General features: G+C 48.4%; 1 protein-coding gene and 1 long non-coding RNA gene across 5 annotated transcripts in view; one reads left to right on the forward strand and one right to left on the reverse strand.

Moving 5' to 3' along the window:
* Nucleotides 1-16,516, reverse strand: part of LOC134957356 (uncharacterized) — a 56,291-nt gene extending 39,775 nt beyond the window's left edge. Inside the window, exons 1-5 of one of the 4 annotated variants that reach the window (XM_063939185.1) lie at nucleotides 16,158-16,489; nucleotides 14,642-14,773; nucleotides 11,944-12,040; nucleotides 10,401-10,447; nucleotides 6,091-6,169 (exon numbers count right to left, since the gene is read on the reverse strand). In XM_063939185.1, the coding sequence (XP_063795255.1) occupies nucleotides 6,091-6,169; nucleotides 10,401-10,447; nucleotides 11,944-12,032 (215 nt within the window). In that variant the 5' untranslated portion in view covers nucleotides 12,033-12,040; nucleotides 14,642-14,773; nucleotides 16,158-16,489. Of the gene's footprint in view, nucleotides 1-6,090; nucleotides 6,170-10,400; nucleotides 10,448-11,943; nucleotides 12,041-14,641; nucleotides 14,774-16,157 lie in introns of all 4 variants that reach the window. The other 3 variants (XM_063939188.1, XM_063939187.1, XM_063939186.1) reach the window with 3 other exon arrangements.
* The window catches only part of LOC134957357 (uncharacterized), a 177,557-nt gene continuing 176,956 nt past the window's right edge, over nucleotides 16,214-16,814 (forward strand). Inside the window, exon 1 of the long non-coding RNA XR_010186569.1 lies at nucleotides 16,214-16,591. This is a non-coding gene — a long non-coding RNA (uncharacterized LOC134957357). The remainder of the gene's footprint in view (nucleotides 16,592-16,814) is intronic.

Below are 16,814 nucleotides of genomic sequence, written 5' to 3' on the forward strand. Positions count from 1 at the left end.
AAGGGAGGATGTTCCGAGGTGGTTAACGTCCTTACCCCTACTTATTACAGCTTGACAAAGGCAACACACGGCTTGACAAATGTTGTCCGCATTTCTGGTGAAATACTTCCACACCGAAGAGCTGATTTTTTTGGTATTTTCACCAGGCATGTCAACGGCCCTATTCCTCCCACGGACAACATGTGTCTCCCCGGGTGCCTGACTTAAACAAACCACCTCACCATCAGAATCCTCCTTGTCAATTTCCTCCCCAGCGCCAGCAACACCCATATCCTCCTCATCCTGGTGTACTTCAACACTGACATCTTCAATCTGACTATCAGGAACTGGACTGCGGGTGCTCCTTCCAGCACTTGCAGGGGGCGTGCAAATGGTGGAAGGCGCATGCTCTTCACGTCCAGTGTTGGGAAGGTCAGGCATCGCAACCGACACAATTGGACTCTCCTTGTGGATTTGGGATTTCGAAGAACGCACAGTTCTTTGCGGTGCTTTTGCCAGCTTGAGTCTTTTCAGTTTTCTAGCGAGAGGCTGAGTGCTTCCATCCTCATGTGAAGCTGAACCACTAGCCATGAACATAGGCCAGGGCCTCAGCCGTTCTTTGCCACTCCGTGTGGTAAATGGCATATTGGCAAGTTTACGCTTCTCCTCCGACAATTTTATTTTAGATTTTGGAGTCCTTTTTTTACTGATATTTGGTGTTTTGGATTTTACATGCTCTGTACTATGACATTGGGCATCGGCCTTGGCAGACGACGTTGCTGGCATTTCATCGTCTCGGCCATGACTAGTGGCAGCAGCTTCAGCACGAGGTGGAAGTGGATCTTGATCTTTCCCTAATTTTGGAACCTCAACATTTTTGTTCTCCATATTTTAATAGGCACAACTAAAAGGCACCTCAGGTAAACAATGGAGATGGATGGATACTAGTATACTTATGGATGGACGAGCGACTGCCGACACAGAGGTAGCTACAGCCGTGGACTACCGTACTGTGTCTGCTGCTAATATAGACTGGATGATAATGAGATGAAATCAATATATATATATATAATATCACTAGTACTGCAGCCGGACAGGTATATATATTTATTATGTAATGACTGATGACGGACCTGCTGGACACTGTCAGCTCAGCAGCACCGCAGACTGCTACAGTAAGCTACTATAGTAGTATGTATAAAGAAGAAAGAAAAAAAAAAAACCACGGGTAGGTGGTATACAATTATGGATGGACGAGCGACTGCCGACACAGAGGTAGCTACAGCCGTGGACTACCGTACTGTGTCTGCTGCTAATATAGACTGGATGATAATGAGATGAAATCAATATATATATATATAATATCACTAGTACTGCAGCCGGACAGGTATATATATTTATTATGTAATGACTGATGACGGACCTGCTGGACACTGTCAGCTCAGCAGCACCGCAGACTGCTACAGTAAGCTACTATAGTAGTATGTATAAAGAAGAAAGAAAAAAAAAAACCACGGGTAGGTGGTATACAATTATGGATGGACCAGCGACTGCCGACACAGAGGTAGCTACAGCCGTGGACTACCGTACTGTGTCTGCTGCTAATATAGACTGGATGATAATGAGATGAAATCAATATATATATATATATAATATCACTAGTACTGCAGCCGGACAGGTATATATATTTATTATGTAATGACTGATGACGGACCTGCTGGACACTGTCAGCTCAGCAGCACCGCAGACTGCTACAGTAAGCTACTATAGTAGTATGTATAAAGAAGAAAGAAAAAGAAAAAAAAACCATGGGTAGGTGGTATACAATTATGGATGGACCAGCGACTGCCGACACAGAGGTAGCTACAGCCGTGGACTACCGTACTGTGTCTGCTGCTAATATAGACTGGATGATAATGAGATGAAATCAATATATATATATATAATATCACTAGTACTGCAGCCGGACAGGTATATATATTTATTATGTAATGACTGATGACGGACCTGCTGGACACTGTCAGCTCAGCAGCACCGCAGACTGCTACAGTAAGCTACTATAGTAGTATGTATAAAGAAGAAAGAAAAAACAAAAACCACGGGTAGGTGGTATACAATTATGGATGGACCAGCGACTGCCGACACAGAGGTAGCTACAGCCGTGGACTACCGTACTGTGTCTGCTGCTAATATAGACTGGATGATAATGAGATGAAATTAATATATATATATATATATATATATATATATATATATAATATCACTAGTACTGCAGCCGGACAGGTATATATATTTATTATGTAATGACTGATGACGGACCTGCTGGACACTGTCAGCTCAGCAGCACCGCAGACTGCTACAGTAAGCTACTATAGTAGTATGTATCAAGAAGAAAGAAAAAAAAAAAACACGGGTAGGTGGTATACAATATTATATATATATTATATACAATTATATATATATATATATATATATATATATATTAAACTGGTGGTGATTATTAAACTGGTGGTCAGGTCACTGGTCACACTATCAGCAACTTGCAAGTAGTACTCCTAAGCAGACAATCACAATATATATTATACTGGTGGTCAGTGTGGTCACAATGGCAGTGTGGCACTCTGGCAGCAAAAGTGTGCACTGTACGTTATATGTACTCCTGAGTCCTGCTCTCAGACTCTAACTGCTCCCCACTGTCAGTGTCTCCCCCACAAGTCAGATATACATTATACAGTCACACTATCTATCTATCACTTCAGCAAGTAGTAATACTCCTCCTAATGCTCCCCAAATTACTACTGTGTCTCTCTCTACTCTAGTCTCACTCTCTTCTTCTCTTCTCTATAAACGGAGAGGACGCCAGCCACGTCCTCTCCCTATGAATCTCAATGCACGTGTGAAAATGGCGGCGACGCGCGGCTCCTTATATAGAATCCGAGTCTCGCGATAGAATCCGAGCCTCGCGAGAATCCGACAGCGGGATGATGACGTTCGGGCGCGCTCGGGTTAACCGAGCAAGGCGGGAAGATCCGAGTCGCTCGGACCCGTGTAAAAAAACATGAAGTTCGTGCGGGTTCGGTTTCCGAGGAACTGAACCCGCTCATCTCTAGTGTCTATAGATGATGGGGGTGGGGGAGGGGCCGGAGGTGCTGTGGGTGTGTGGGAGTGGTGGCTGTGGGGGTGTGGTGGGGGTCTGGATGCGCCGCGGGCAGGGGAGAGGCGGGTGCGGGGATGGGGCGGATGGGGGAGGGGATCAGAGGGCGCTGTGGGTGGGTGAGGGGCTGGTGCGGGGTTAACGCAGTTGGGGAGGGCCGGCTGTGGTGGTGTTGCGGGTGGTGGAGGGGCAGGTGCGTGGGTGTTGGGGGGGGAGTGGCGGGTGCAGGGGTGCTGTGGGTGGGGGAGGGGTCTATTTGGCGGGGTGGTGCGGTTTGGTGGGTGTGAGGGTGCCACGGTTACGGGGGCGGTGGTGCTGCAGGAAGGGGAGGGATGGGGGTGGGGGAGCAGGGGTCCTGTGCGTAGGGGAGGGGTGCCATGGGTGGAGGGTTGGGAGCAGGGGTGATATGGGTGTGGGAGGGGTTGTGGGAGAAGCTGGTGTGGGAGTGCCGTGGGTGGGGGAGGGGGGGGGCTGCGGGTGGGAGTGTGGTGCCATGGGTGTGGGGACAGGTACGGGGGGCAGGGACGGGTGCAGTAGTGCTGCGGTTGGGGTGTGGGAGGCAGCTGCGGGGGTTTCCGAGGGTTGGCGCGGGTAGGGGAGGGGGTGCGGGAGCAGGGGTGTTGCCGATGGGGGAGGGGCGGGTGCAGGAGGGGCAAATGCGGTGGTGGTGGTGCGGGTGGGGTGGAGGGGTGTAGCGGGGGAGAGGTGGGTATGGGGGTGGTATGGGTGGGGGAGGGGGCAGAGTGCCACGGGTGGTGCGGGTGTTGGTGCTGCGGGTGGGGGTGGAGTGCCACGGGTGGTGGGTGGATACGGTGGGTGCCGCGGGTAGGTGGCGCGAGTGTTGGTGCTGCGGGTGGGGGAGAGGGTGGGAGTGCCGCGGGTGGGGGGCGAATGCGGTTGGTTGCCGCGGGTGTTGGTGCTACGGGTGGGGGAGGGGGCGGGAGTTCCGCGGGTGTTTGTGCTCTGGGTGGGGGAGGGGACGGGAGTGCTGCGGGTGGTGGGTGGATGCGGCGGGTGTTTGTGCTACGGGTGGGGGGAGGGGGCAGGAGCAGTGGCGCCACAACGTGGGTGCAGGGGGTGCGGCCCGCACCCGGGTGTTACACTCTGAGGGGTGACACCAAAGTGCCGGCTCCTGTCACAGCGCAGAAGCCAGCACTGCAGATCCAGCAGTGTCCGGGTGAAGGCCGTATCCCCCGACCCACAATGTGCCGAAAACGGGGGTCGGGATGCGAAGCCACGCCCCTTCCGCGAAGCCACGCTCCCTTTTCACCCGCGACCGCACCGGGTGTTATAAAAGTAAGTGACGCCTCTGGGTGGGAGTGCCGCAGGTTGATGCCGCGGATGTTTGTGCTGCCGGAGGGGGAGAGGGCGGGAGTGCCGCGGGTGGGGGGCAGATGCGGGTGGTTGCCGCGGGCGAGTGCGGCTGTCAGTGTTCAGCATGTCCCCCTGACTCAGCGGCAGCCGCTAGTCTGTGAGGCGGGTAGTGTGAGTTCCACTCACAGTCAGCGGCTGCTCTGTCACCAGAGAGTGTACGGGGAGAAACGAGACAGGGGACTGGGCGGAGATGGGGAGGGGACTGGGCGGAGAGAGGGAGGGGACTGGGCGGAGAGAGGGAGGGGACTGCTCCTGCCCAGATCTGTGCCTGTGACTCCGCCCAGCGTTACGGCCAGGCACAGAATCACAGAGTTGGGCAAATATATAGGAGATGATCTACATATATTCAGAGGTACTGTAATCGGAGAATGAGCAGTAAAACATTGGTTTTATTCAAAGATGTAAATAAATCATATCAAAGCCTGATAAATTTGGATTGTTAATCTTAGAAAGCATTTGATTCATTTTTTAATTAAAACATTAATGCAAAAAAACATGGTTTAAATAATAAAAATAAAAAATGTACAGTTTGTGCTTACAATAGACATGCAAAATATGGGACAAGATAAACATTAGAAAGGTACAATTTTTTTTTTATTGTACTATACACCTGAAAACGTACATAAAATGTTTGGCTCGTCCAATCCTAAATGTTGAGGAAACACTGAGCACCTTCATCCATATATGGTGGACATGTCTTTATATACAGACGTTTGGAGATGAAGGTAACGGTCAGTTGTACAAATTGTGCTTTATGAATATCTATATACAGCCCAGCATTTATCCTGCACTATACTGAGGGGTTTATTTATAAAACGTCTGAAAGGGAAAAGTGGAAGTGTTGCCCTTAGCGACCAATCAGAACCCAACTCTCAGTTTCCATAATGTAGTAGATAAACTATAGCTCAAACCTGATTGGTGTCCGTGGAAAACATCTCCACTTTCTTTTTTTAAAGTTTTCAGGTACAACTACCCTGTACTAATGCATGTTAATGTCTACTGGGTCTATTAATCCAGCAGTGATAACCACATTCTTTGGCATTATCACCGGAGATAGGAGTTATCACCACTTTGCCCTATTGAACAAAAGGAAAAAATGCTTATAAATCACTAATTTATCCTGCGCTTCCTCCATTATTGCTGGTCAATGCAAATCACCGTATCTTACAAAGAGGCTCAATTTATCAAGTGGTGAAAAGCTAAGCTTTGTGCCACTAGGTAATTGCATCTTGAGGAGCCTATACCAGTGCTGGGCAACACGTGGCCCAATGGGGATGCATTTGGCTGGCTGTGCTGCAGTGCCGACGTGATATGTTGTGAACCACGTTGGTGTATACACTCGCTGACACACGAGCGATATATCGTCCATATATCGTGTACCCAGCTTTATTCATTAGCTCAGAAGTAGGTAGGAATAGGATTTGCCAGCAAGTGCAGAGGAGAGGTGTGTAAAATGGGTTTCCTGACACCACATGTACTTTGAGACGTGTAAAGTACTGGATGGATATAGTTTATCCCTTTCAAATTCAATGAGAGCTAACCTAAGATGGATATGTTAGCTAACAGCAGGCACTGACACTCACCTGACCATCGCAAGAAGAGAGAGGAATGTAACAGTGAGGACGAGGCGCAGTAATCCCCGCCCCCAGATGTACTCCAGTTCTGAGGGGAAAACACACATTGTCAGATACATGGCACACTGATGGTGTTAATAAGGTTTGAAGGGGTAATCATTGGACCCTATTCAGTAATGACTGCAAATTCTGATTTTTAGCAGAATTTGCATTCCTTAGTCTTGCATGCTGGGGGGCCGCCCATCGCAGGGCAAGGCCACCCAGCACGCTAATCGCCGCCTCCCCCCGAAACCACGCACTAATTGCGATCCCGCTGCAATTAGTGTGTGGTCGCAGCAGCCTAGCTGCGACGGCAGAAGGTCCACGCCATCTTTTTGATTGGAGCAGCTGAACGTGACTTCACGCAGCCGCCCCAATCGCGCCCACGTCACTCCCCCGTTCGGATGCCACCACCCCCGTTTTAGTGGTAAACACAGGATTTCTAAAGGGGGGTTTCCAAATGCAATCTGCAAATATCCCACTCTGCGGAAAATGGAATACATTATAGGTGAACTATAGTATAGGTTGTATCAAACATATTTAAGTAATATAAATAAGATAAGTGGTCAGGATACAAACTATAATAAATAAATGCACAAACATTATAGAACCAGTGCTGCACTTTCTAAGCACACATTCTCCCACCTCATGGTAAGGCTCCTGTCTCTTATTTCTAGTAAGTACTCTTAGGCCCAGTGCACTGAATGACGGCTCAGAACCACACACACAGCAAACTTTATAGCGAAAGCTGCTACCGCTGGGTGGAATGGGTTTGTTGGATTGACCCTATTAAGGTCGACACTCATTAGGTTGACCACTATTGGTCGACAGGCAGTAGGTCGACACCCTAAAAAGGTCGATGTGGTTGACAGGTCGACCTGGAAAAGGTTGACATGAAAAAAGGTTGACATGAGTTTTTTGAGTGTCTTTGGTGTCGTTTTGTTCGTTCAGTGACCGGGAACCCCAATGAGTGCACCGTGTCCCCTCGCATGGCTCCCTTCTCTCACCATGCTTTGGGCAAGGTGCCTCACTCCGCTACCGCTGCGCTCGGTACAGGTTACCGTTCCCAATCGTAGTCCACGTGGATCGTAAAGTATGAAAAAGTTCAAAAAATTCAAATAAAATGTGAAAAACTCATGTTGACCTTTTCATATGTCGACCTTTGCCATGTCGACCTAATGCTTATGTCGACATGTTCCAGGTGTCGACCTACTGCCTGTCGACTAATAGTGGTCGACCTATTGAGTGTCGCCTTAAGTAAGGTCAACCTAAGGACCGTATCCCCACTGGGCATGTGCAGCAGTGTCATATGATGCAGCGGCAGCTCTAGTAACCATATTATATACCATTGCTGTTGTTGTCATAATTTGCCATCTGCCAAGAGGAGGAGGGTTTCTGGACAACTGGAAACCCCCCTGTGTTTGCCTATGGCGTTTCCCTGCTTTCGCCCTTGCAACACTCTGTCTCCACCTTGGAAACGGAGCGTTGCCGCCCCCCTCCCGCCACACAAATGCCTCTGCCTGATTGACGTGACTTGCGCATGCGCCCGTCCTGGGTGAACACAAAAATTCCTGCCTAAAAGATAGACTCATGTATTACCTAAAGCATAAATATAATTTATATTTCTAATTATAAATTGGGATTTATTGTTAGGACAGTAAGTCCTAACAATAGACTGCTGAGCTTGTTCCTGTAATATTCATGCCCACCACCACAATTGCTACAGTCTTGTTCCATTCTTTTCAGCATTGCAGGTAACTGCGTCTCTGTTCCTGGTGATTACCTCCATCTGTGCAGAAGCCTCATTGGGCTGTTTCACTGTGCAATTCATTGGTCCTGTCTATAGGACTCACATTGCTGCTCAAATTGTTTATTCCTGACTTTTATTTGCGGCTGATTCTGGACTTCTGCTATACATCTGCTGTTGGACTTGCCTCATCTGATGCCAACATTTGCCATTGGCTTGATTCTGGATTACGTACTTGTTTGCTGCCAGCCCTGACCCAGCCTGTCTAACTGTATATGCCTTTTTTGCAGGGGGCCAGGTCTAGACCAAGCTCCTGGATGCATTCATGGGCCAGAAAATCCACCACTTTTTTGGACTTGTGGGCAGGTACATTTTCATGATGGAGCAGGACACCATGAGTGCAAGTTTTTGGACGGCACCTGGAAATGGCTTCCAGCACTTGTGGCAGGCATTGGTTGGCGTACCAGTCCCCAGTGACGTGTGCTGCTGCATAAGTGGCACTGTAGCTACATGACCAGTCTTGTTCACAAAAACAGCCACCATCTGCTTGGCTACACTGTGCTCATGTAGAAACTTCTGTGGCAGCACACCTCCAACTGGGGTCAACTGGGCCGGCTGTTGTTTGTTCTCGGGGTTGAAACTGTAGATCCAAGATTCTTCGCCACTGATGATCTTCCAGACAGAGTTTGAGCGAACAACATCAAACCTAGCCAGCATGTTGTGGCACCAAGCCACCCAAGCCTCCTTCTGCTCTTGAGTCAGCTGATGTGGCACCCAGCATACAGAAACCTTGCTCAGGCCAAGATTTTCGTGGAGTATCTAGACGATGGATCCTGTTGAGATGCCTACTTCCTTCTATAACTGGGCCATGGTCAACATGACGTCCACCTCAGCTATGGCCAACACAGCAGCAACGTTGTCCGCGGTGATGGTGGACACAGGTCAGCTGCAGCGCTCCTAGTCTTTCAGGGACCGTCTCCCATGCTAAAATTCTGCAATCCACTCAAACACAGTGGGTTGGGACAGTGTTCCTCCCCAAAAGCCGTTTGCAGTCAGTCAAAACTCTCCTGCTGTCTCAGACCGGTCTTGTAGTGATAGAAGATCATAGGTCTCCAGTGGCCTCTGTTGAGCTCCATAACGAGTTTGTGAAGGAATGGAACATGCTGACTTCTTCTATGTGCAGAGCTGCTTATGTACAGTTTTGTGCCTTGACATTTCACAAGAACTTTACTCAGAGATTACAGTTCACAACCAGACAGTCAGATTGTGTCTACTCTACCTGTGCACAGCACATCTGGAAACTTATTGCACACCCCTCATACTATCCATCCTGTTGCTTCATTGTTTCTTGCACCAACCAGCTCTACTAAGACTTTTATTTAAGTCTGCCTTATAATTTATCATAACCCACAGGACCAGCGGCAGCTGGCCATGCTGCCTGCTCCGGAGGTTGAGAGGAGACAGCCGGCACCCAGGTCCTGGCACCTGTACGATGGATCTGACAGGCGCCGGTACTGGCATTTGCCCAAATGCAATGGCAGGACTCCGTATGCGCAAAACACCGGCTTCTATGGACTGCATCAGCAGCAGCCCATAGAAGCCGACTAGGGCTGACGGTCAGACAGGGAGTGGCTTCTCACAGGAAGCACGCTCTCTACTAATCGCAGCCCAGTCTGGCAGACCCAGAGTGAGGAAACACCTCCCATTAGGACTGCCTGTAGTGACCAACAGGAAGTCACTACCAGTCAGAGTGAAGCCAGTGCAGTCACGGACTGCGTCTGGCTCACTGGGGGTGGTAGATTTTACTTGGGGGGAGGGGGGGCTGCAGTCCTGTAGCCTATAATTAAAATACATCACTGCACAGGACTCATTTCTCTTCATTGCATCACAAAAGATGTCATACTAGTCCTCTCAGTAAGGAGAAAGCCCGGGAATACTTAAATCTGTTTTCACACATCAGAGTACATACTGCTGCAGAGTGACAAATTGGTGATAGATACATGCTTTAAATAAGCCTGCAAATATAATGACCAGCTACTACCAACCTTCACCATATAATATTATCTAATCTCCAGATTTACTTTAGTTTTGGAGACAGGATACATTCTAACTCAGTACTTACTGTATGTATTTCTCAATGAAGGGACTAATTTATGAGTGCTCTATTCTGAAATCTAAATTTGACAGAGATCCAGGGCTTGTTATTCAGAGAAGAAAGTGCACCAACGGGGTCTAGTGCCAGAACTGAGGGGCTGATTCTGAGTCAGATGCAGTGGCGTACATGAGTGCATCTTTTGCTGCAGTAATGCCTGCGACTTTATGCTAAACGCTAGTATAATCTCTTTCCTGTAATACATCCTTGTGTTTGGATGTGGGATTAGGACGCCCACTTTTTGCTTCTTTAGACTGAACAATCCTGTGGCAAGTATGTGAATAATAAATTATAGTCTTATTGCAATTAAAATGATGAGATGCTATTCTATTAACTTAAACAATAATTAATAAGGAGTAGCAGTGTCTGTCTAATTATTACCTCCTCTTTCATCACCAGCAATCTCGTAGTTCTCAAACCTGACGACACTGAAAAGCAAAGAAAGATATGGCGTAAAACATATGAAAAGGTTTCAGGCGTGTTAAACTAGGGTGTCAGAGACTGTCTAGGTGACCCTGCTTTTAACGGGGATGGGAATGGCTTATCAACATTCGGAATGGACAAGAACGTCAGCGGTATGTCGAACCAGGCTTACTGACATGGTAGTAATGCGATGTACAGTACTGTCACCCTGTCAGCTTTAGAACTTTAAATGTGACGGCAAAGTGCCATGTTTAAAGATGTAACGCTGACACGGTAACAATGCTGTACATTACATTACATGTCGGCAAGTCGGGTTCGACATATTGGTGTCCCCTCATCCTTGTCGACATTGAAGAATATTGATAAGCTCACTACATCCCCATCCAAGTGCACACATGCATTTATCGTGAATTTGGAAAGACTTAATTCCACTCAATGGGGGTCATTCCGAGTTGATCGTAGCTGTGCTAAATTTAGCACAGCTACGATCATCTTCCCTGACATGCGGGGGGACGCCCAGCACAGGGCTAGTCCGCCCCGCATGTCGGTCTGGCCCCCCTCCCCCCGCAGAAGTGCAAAGGCATCGCACAGCGGCGATGCCTTTGCACTGCCAGAGTAGCTCCCGGCCAGCGCAGCTTTAGCGTGCTGGCCGGGAGCTACTCATCGCTTCCCGGCCCGCAGCGGCTGCGTGTGACGTCACGCAGCCGCTGTGGCCCGCCCCCCTGTTCGGCGGCCAAACGCCGCCGTTCTGCCCCCTCAGGCCCAGCGATCGCCTCTGCCTGTCAATCAGGCAGAGGCGATCGCATCCCAGCTACGGCCTTCGGTCATCTGGCATGCGCCGGCGCATGCACAGTAGCGACCCGTTCGCTCTACTGCGTTAAAAAGCAGCGAGCAAATGGGTCAGAATGACCCCCAATGTCCTGATCTGTGCATTAAAAGTGCACAAACACTGAGCATGTTATGTTTTTTATTAAACGCTTTTTATCGTCATCAGCACATGCGGTAACACAAGGACTAATACTGACAAAAGTAATACTTCTTAAAGCTGTAACTGGAGGGGTCTCCAGGTGACATTTTCACAATTGACTTCCTGTTTGGAAAGCACGATGACTGTACGCATAGAGGGCGAGTTCAACCGAATGTGAAGCGCCAATTACGGTAGTGCCGTATGGGATGCGAGGGAATACTTGTGATGACGATGAGCGCGATGTGCCGTTCCGGGAACAGCATTTCCCATCCATTACTTTCAATTAAATTCCACCCTTTATTTTCAGTTGAACAACTCTGAGGGCAAGATGTACTAAGCCTTAAAAAGTGATAAAGTGGAGAGTGATAAACTACCAGACAATCAGCTCCTAACTGTCATTTTTCAAACACAGTCTATGACATGTCAGTTAGGAGCTGATTGGCTGGTACTTTACATGTGAATAGGTAAAATGTTCACACTCTCGAGTATATCTTACCAGATACATTTACAGTAGTTAAGCGGAACGCCAATTACCGTCTTGGAGAGGGGTCCTGGGCTTCTGCGTCAGGGGTATCTTTGTCCATATCCAGCGGATTTTGTATTTCCCTGGCACGCCGTGACATTGTGGGTCCTAAACAAGATGAAAAGTCCTAAACAGACAGATGGTCTCCCATATACATTATTACACACTGAAGTGAATAAAGGAGAATGGGGGTCATTCCGACCTGATCGCACGCTAGGTTTTTTCGCTGTAGTGCGATCAGGTTAAAAATTGGCAAAACTGCGCATTCGTATGCACCGCAATGCGCAGGCATGTCATACGGATACAAAGCGCTTCGTTGCTGAGCGATGGATTTAACGAAGAATCCATTCGCACAGCCGATCGCAAGTAGATTGACAGGAAGAAGGCATTCGTGGGTGACAACTGACCGTTTTCTGGGAGTGTTTGGAAAAACGCGGGCGTGTCCAAGCGTTTGCAGTGCGGGTGTCTGACGTCAATTCCGGGACCAAAAAGACTGAAGTGATCGCAGCGGCTGAGTAAGTACAGACCTACTCAGAAACTGCACAAACTGTTTTTGCAGAGCTCAGCTGCAAAGCCGTTCGCACACTTGCAAAGCGAAAATACACTCCCCCGTGGGCGGCGTCTATGCGTTTGCAGCTGCTAAAGGTAGCTAACGAGCAATCAAATCGGAATGACCCCCAATGTTTTCTAGCCATGACCACAAATCTTTACAAAGGGACTAATTTATATTTGTACGCTAATGCTAATGCAATTGCAATTGCGATTTTCTGGGCTACGGAACTGCTAATGTCTATGTATAAACTGAAAAAGAAAATTAAATGACCTAAAATGTGAATTTTTAAAAACCGTGCACTTTGCAAAAGAGCAAAAAAATTACGTCAATCTACCAGACCGTACTGCCTGGACCGAAGGCTGACAGACTGGAACATTCCATATATACTCATGTCACTTGAAGTATTCTTCCTATTGTAGTAATCTCAAACTAATGATTTTCTCCACCTTAAGGTGCATACACTCTGGGGGTCATTCAGACCTGATCGCACGCTAGTTTTTTTCGCAGTGCAGCGATCAGGTCAGAACTGCGCATGCGTATGCACCGCAATGCGCAGGCGCGTCACACGGGTACAAAGTGGATCGTTGCTGTGCAATGGGTTTTACGAATAATCCATGCGCACAGCCGATCGCATTAAGTTTGACAGGAAAAAAGCGTTTGTGGGTGGCAACTGACCGTTTTCTGGGAGTGGTTGGAAAAACGCAGGCGTGTCCAGGTGTTTGCAGGGCGGGTGTCTGATGTCAGTTCCGGGACCGGACAGGCAGAAGTGATCGCAGTGGCTGAGTAAGTTCTGGGCAAAGTGAGAAACTGTACAAAACTTATTTGTAGCGCACGGTGCACATGTGCTCGCAGTTTCGCACACTTGCAAAGCAAAAATACACTCCACTATAGGCAGCGACTATTTGCTCGCAGCAGTGCAAAAAAACCCTAGCGAGCAATCAGGTCTGAATTAGGACCTCTGTGTGATATATTAGTCAATATCGCTCATTTTCCCCCTTCTGAGCGATATTTACTAAAATATCGCACAGTGTGTATGCTGCAAACAACGCCTGGTGCGCGTTCATGGGGGTCGTTACCCCCTCTGTTGTCTGTGCATGCAGGTCAATTTTTGGCTATGACAGCAAAAACCGCATGTACGGGCCGGTCGCGGCATGACATCACTGAGCAATATCATTTGTAGTATCGCTCAGTGTGTAAACCCTATGGGCCTAATTCAGTATGGAATGCTTCTAGGATGCTTTCACATACTGAAGACCATGGTGGTCATTTTGAGTTGATCGCTCGCTAGCAGTTTTTAGCAGCCGTGCAAACGCTATGCCGCCGCCCACTGGGAGTGTATTTTAGCTTAGCAGAAGTGCGAACGAAAGGATCGCAGAGCGGCGGCAAAAAAATTTTGTGCAGTTTTAGAGTAGGTCAATACCTACTCAGCGCTTGCGATCACTTCAGACTGTTCAGTACCTGTTTTGACGTCACGAACACGCCCTGCGTTCGGCCAGCCACGCCTGCGTTTTTCCTGGCACGCCTGCGTTTTTCCGAACACTCCCTGAAAACGGTCAGTTGACACCCAGAAACGCCCACTTCATGTCAATCACTCTGCGGCCAGCAGTGCGACTGAAAAGCTTCGCTAGACCTTGTGTGAAACTACATTGGTCGTTGTAATAGTACATCGCGCCGCATACGCATGCGCAGAAGTGCCTTTTTTTTCCTCATCGCTGAACAGCAAACGAATGCAGCTAGCGATCAACTCGGAATGACCCCCCATGTGCAGTGTGCGCACGCACAGGAGCGACAGCATCTCATTTATGCGAACGCTTCTGCCTGATTGATAGGCAGAGGCGTTTGCAGGGTGGACGGGGGCATTGATGACGCATTTTATGCGCATCAACACCGTGTTGGTGGGGCGCAGTCTGGACAAAGCAGGCGTGTCCGGACCGTTTGGCGTCACGCGCAGCTGCTGCGACCCGAAACATAGCGCCCCGCTAGCTATTGTAGAGTTAGGTGGCACCCCATTGTTTAATGATGCGTAATACTCTTCTCCTTGATTCATGTAAGTTATTGCTATATGTACTACTGGCATGGAATATGAGAACACAGGGCCTGACTGAGACACACAAGTCATCTGCACTGCTTGCTTGGAAATAAATGCAGATCTTTACCTGTATTCAGAGTTGGTAGAGTCAAACCTGTGATGTCACCACTACCGTAACTGCCTAACGAGCGCACAGAGAGGGGGACAGTTCTTCAAGATATATCGCCATCGGCTGTGCTGCTGAACCAGCACGATATGACTGTGAATGACGTACACTTTATTATTATTATTACATTTTATTTATGAGGCGCCACAAGTGTTTCGCAGCGCCGTACAGAGGACAGTACAGGGAGACAATACTTAGCATTACAGTAAATAAATAACAGAAATAGAGTACAGGTAACATAAAGCACAACAATTCTCATACATAATACAGCTAAGATGTAAGTAGTGAGGGAGTAATCATAAGCGTGAAAAAGATGGTCGCTGAGTAGGAGAGAGCTGTGAGTGAAATGTGTGGAGAAGAGGGCTTTGACAACAAGAGGAAAGAGGGCCCTGCTCTGAGGAGCTAACAATCTAGTGGGAAGGGGCGACAGACAGATGACATGAGGTGCAAGCAAGCGGGAGGTAGCCTGATGGCAGGATGTAAGCAAAGCAGAGATGTTCGAGGCATGAGGCAGGGGGATGGAGCAGCGGCCTCAGGACTAGGTTATGCATCGGGAGGGTACGCTTTGATAAATAGGTGGGTTTTTAGCGCCGTTTGAAGCTTTGCCAGGTCGGGGAGAGTTTAATGGAGCGGAGGAGCGTGTTCCACTGAAGGAAAGATACAGATATATCGTTCGGCGCTTGAGAGAACAATATATCTGTCTAGTGTGTACTCAGCATTTCAGTGGGGGTAAAGCCAATGCGGATCAGTGCGTGCCGCCTGAAGGGGCGTGGCCGAATCATGTGGGGGGCATGTCTAATAGTAAACTGCTCTCTGGCTCTTTGTCCTCTCGAGTCTCCCTGGAAACCGGCATCTGGAGCGTCCGGGGGAAATTGGGGAATGTGAAGTCGATGTGGACCAAAATTACAGAAGTGGGCTCAGGGGGAGATGTACTAAGCAGTGATAAAAGTAGAGAAGTGAGCCAGTGGAGAAGTTGTCCATGGCAACCAATCAGCATTGACGTAACATTTATAATTACTATAAAAGTATATAGAGCAGCTGATTGGTTGCCATGGGCAACTACTCCACTGGCTCACTTCTCTACTTTTATCACTGCTTAGTACATGTCCCTCTAAATCCATTTAGGTATTTAGGTATATCTGCCCCTGAGGGTGTATTACATATCAGCACATCACTCACGCCCACATATATTAATTACCCCTCCTGCTCGTTCCCCTATTCACTTATCACATTTATACAAGATGGACAGACTGGTCATCTGTATATATATATATATATATATATATATAATGAAATGAAAGCCAGCTACTGTGTCTTATTACCCCCTAAGGTACAGTAACACGGATGAGGTATATGCTTACAGTACCCCTATGTGTGCCAATGCGATGAGTCTCTGGAGATTGCTGGTTTATGCCGTATTAATGTTTATGTGACATCATCAGAGACAGGTATATACACTGTACATACAGTAACTTACAGGTGACACTGCTGTAATGAGCGGAGCAGCAGGATATGTGGGGATAAAGCCAGGAACGGGGCTGCTTACACTCTCTGTGCTGCTGAGGCTGAGCCACCTGTCAGGCTGTGAGTGACCGTTGGCTGTGAGTGACTGTTGGGCTGGATGTGTGAGGCAGCAGCGCAGGGTTTCCGCAGCCTGTGCACAGGGCCGTATTAACCCATGGCTGGACCCTAGGATTTCAGGTATATCGGGCTCCCTCCGGCACTTCAATCTTTTACCCCACTACAGCTGACATTTGGGAAGCAGGGCTTATGCCATCATTCACAGTATTCACACGGACCCCGATACCCAGTTGCAATAAAGGGGTCGATGTACTAAGCCTTGGAGAGAGACAAAGTGAACGGTGATAAAGCACCAGGCAATCAGCTCCTAACTGCCATGTACTGCGCAAGGTTAGTACATCCCACCCTCACTCTCATTATGCCGCTCCATGGTGAGTATGGACAGCCGAGGCACTCCCAGCCTCACACCTCCCAGACCCCCAATGCTGTGCAGCTGTACACACATTTTTCCACATAAAATGCATTTGGTTCCCATGGTAACATAGGATGACATGTCTCCAGTAGGAAGCAGGCGGTTTTTCTGGGGTGTGCAGAATCCTCCTATGCTGGGAAG

This window comes from Pseudophryne corroboree, chromosome 9 (genome assembly GCF_028390025.1).
Source record: "Pseudophryne corroboree isolate aPseCor3 chromosome 9, aPseCor3.hap2, whole genome shotgun sequence".
In the NCBI taxonomy this organism is placed as follows: Eukaryota; Metazoa; Chordata; class Amphibia; order Anura; family Myobatrachidae; genus Pseudophryne; species Pseudophryne corroboree.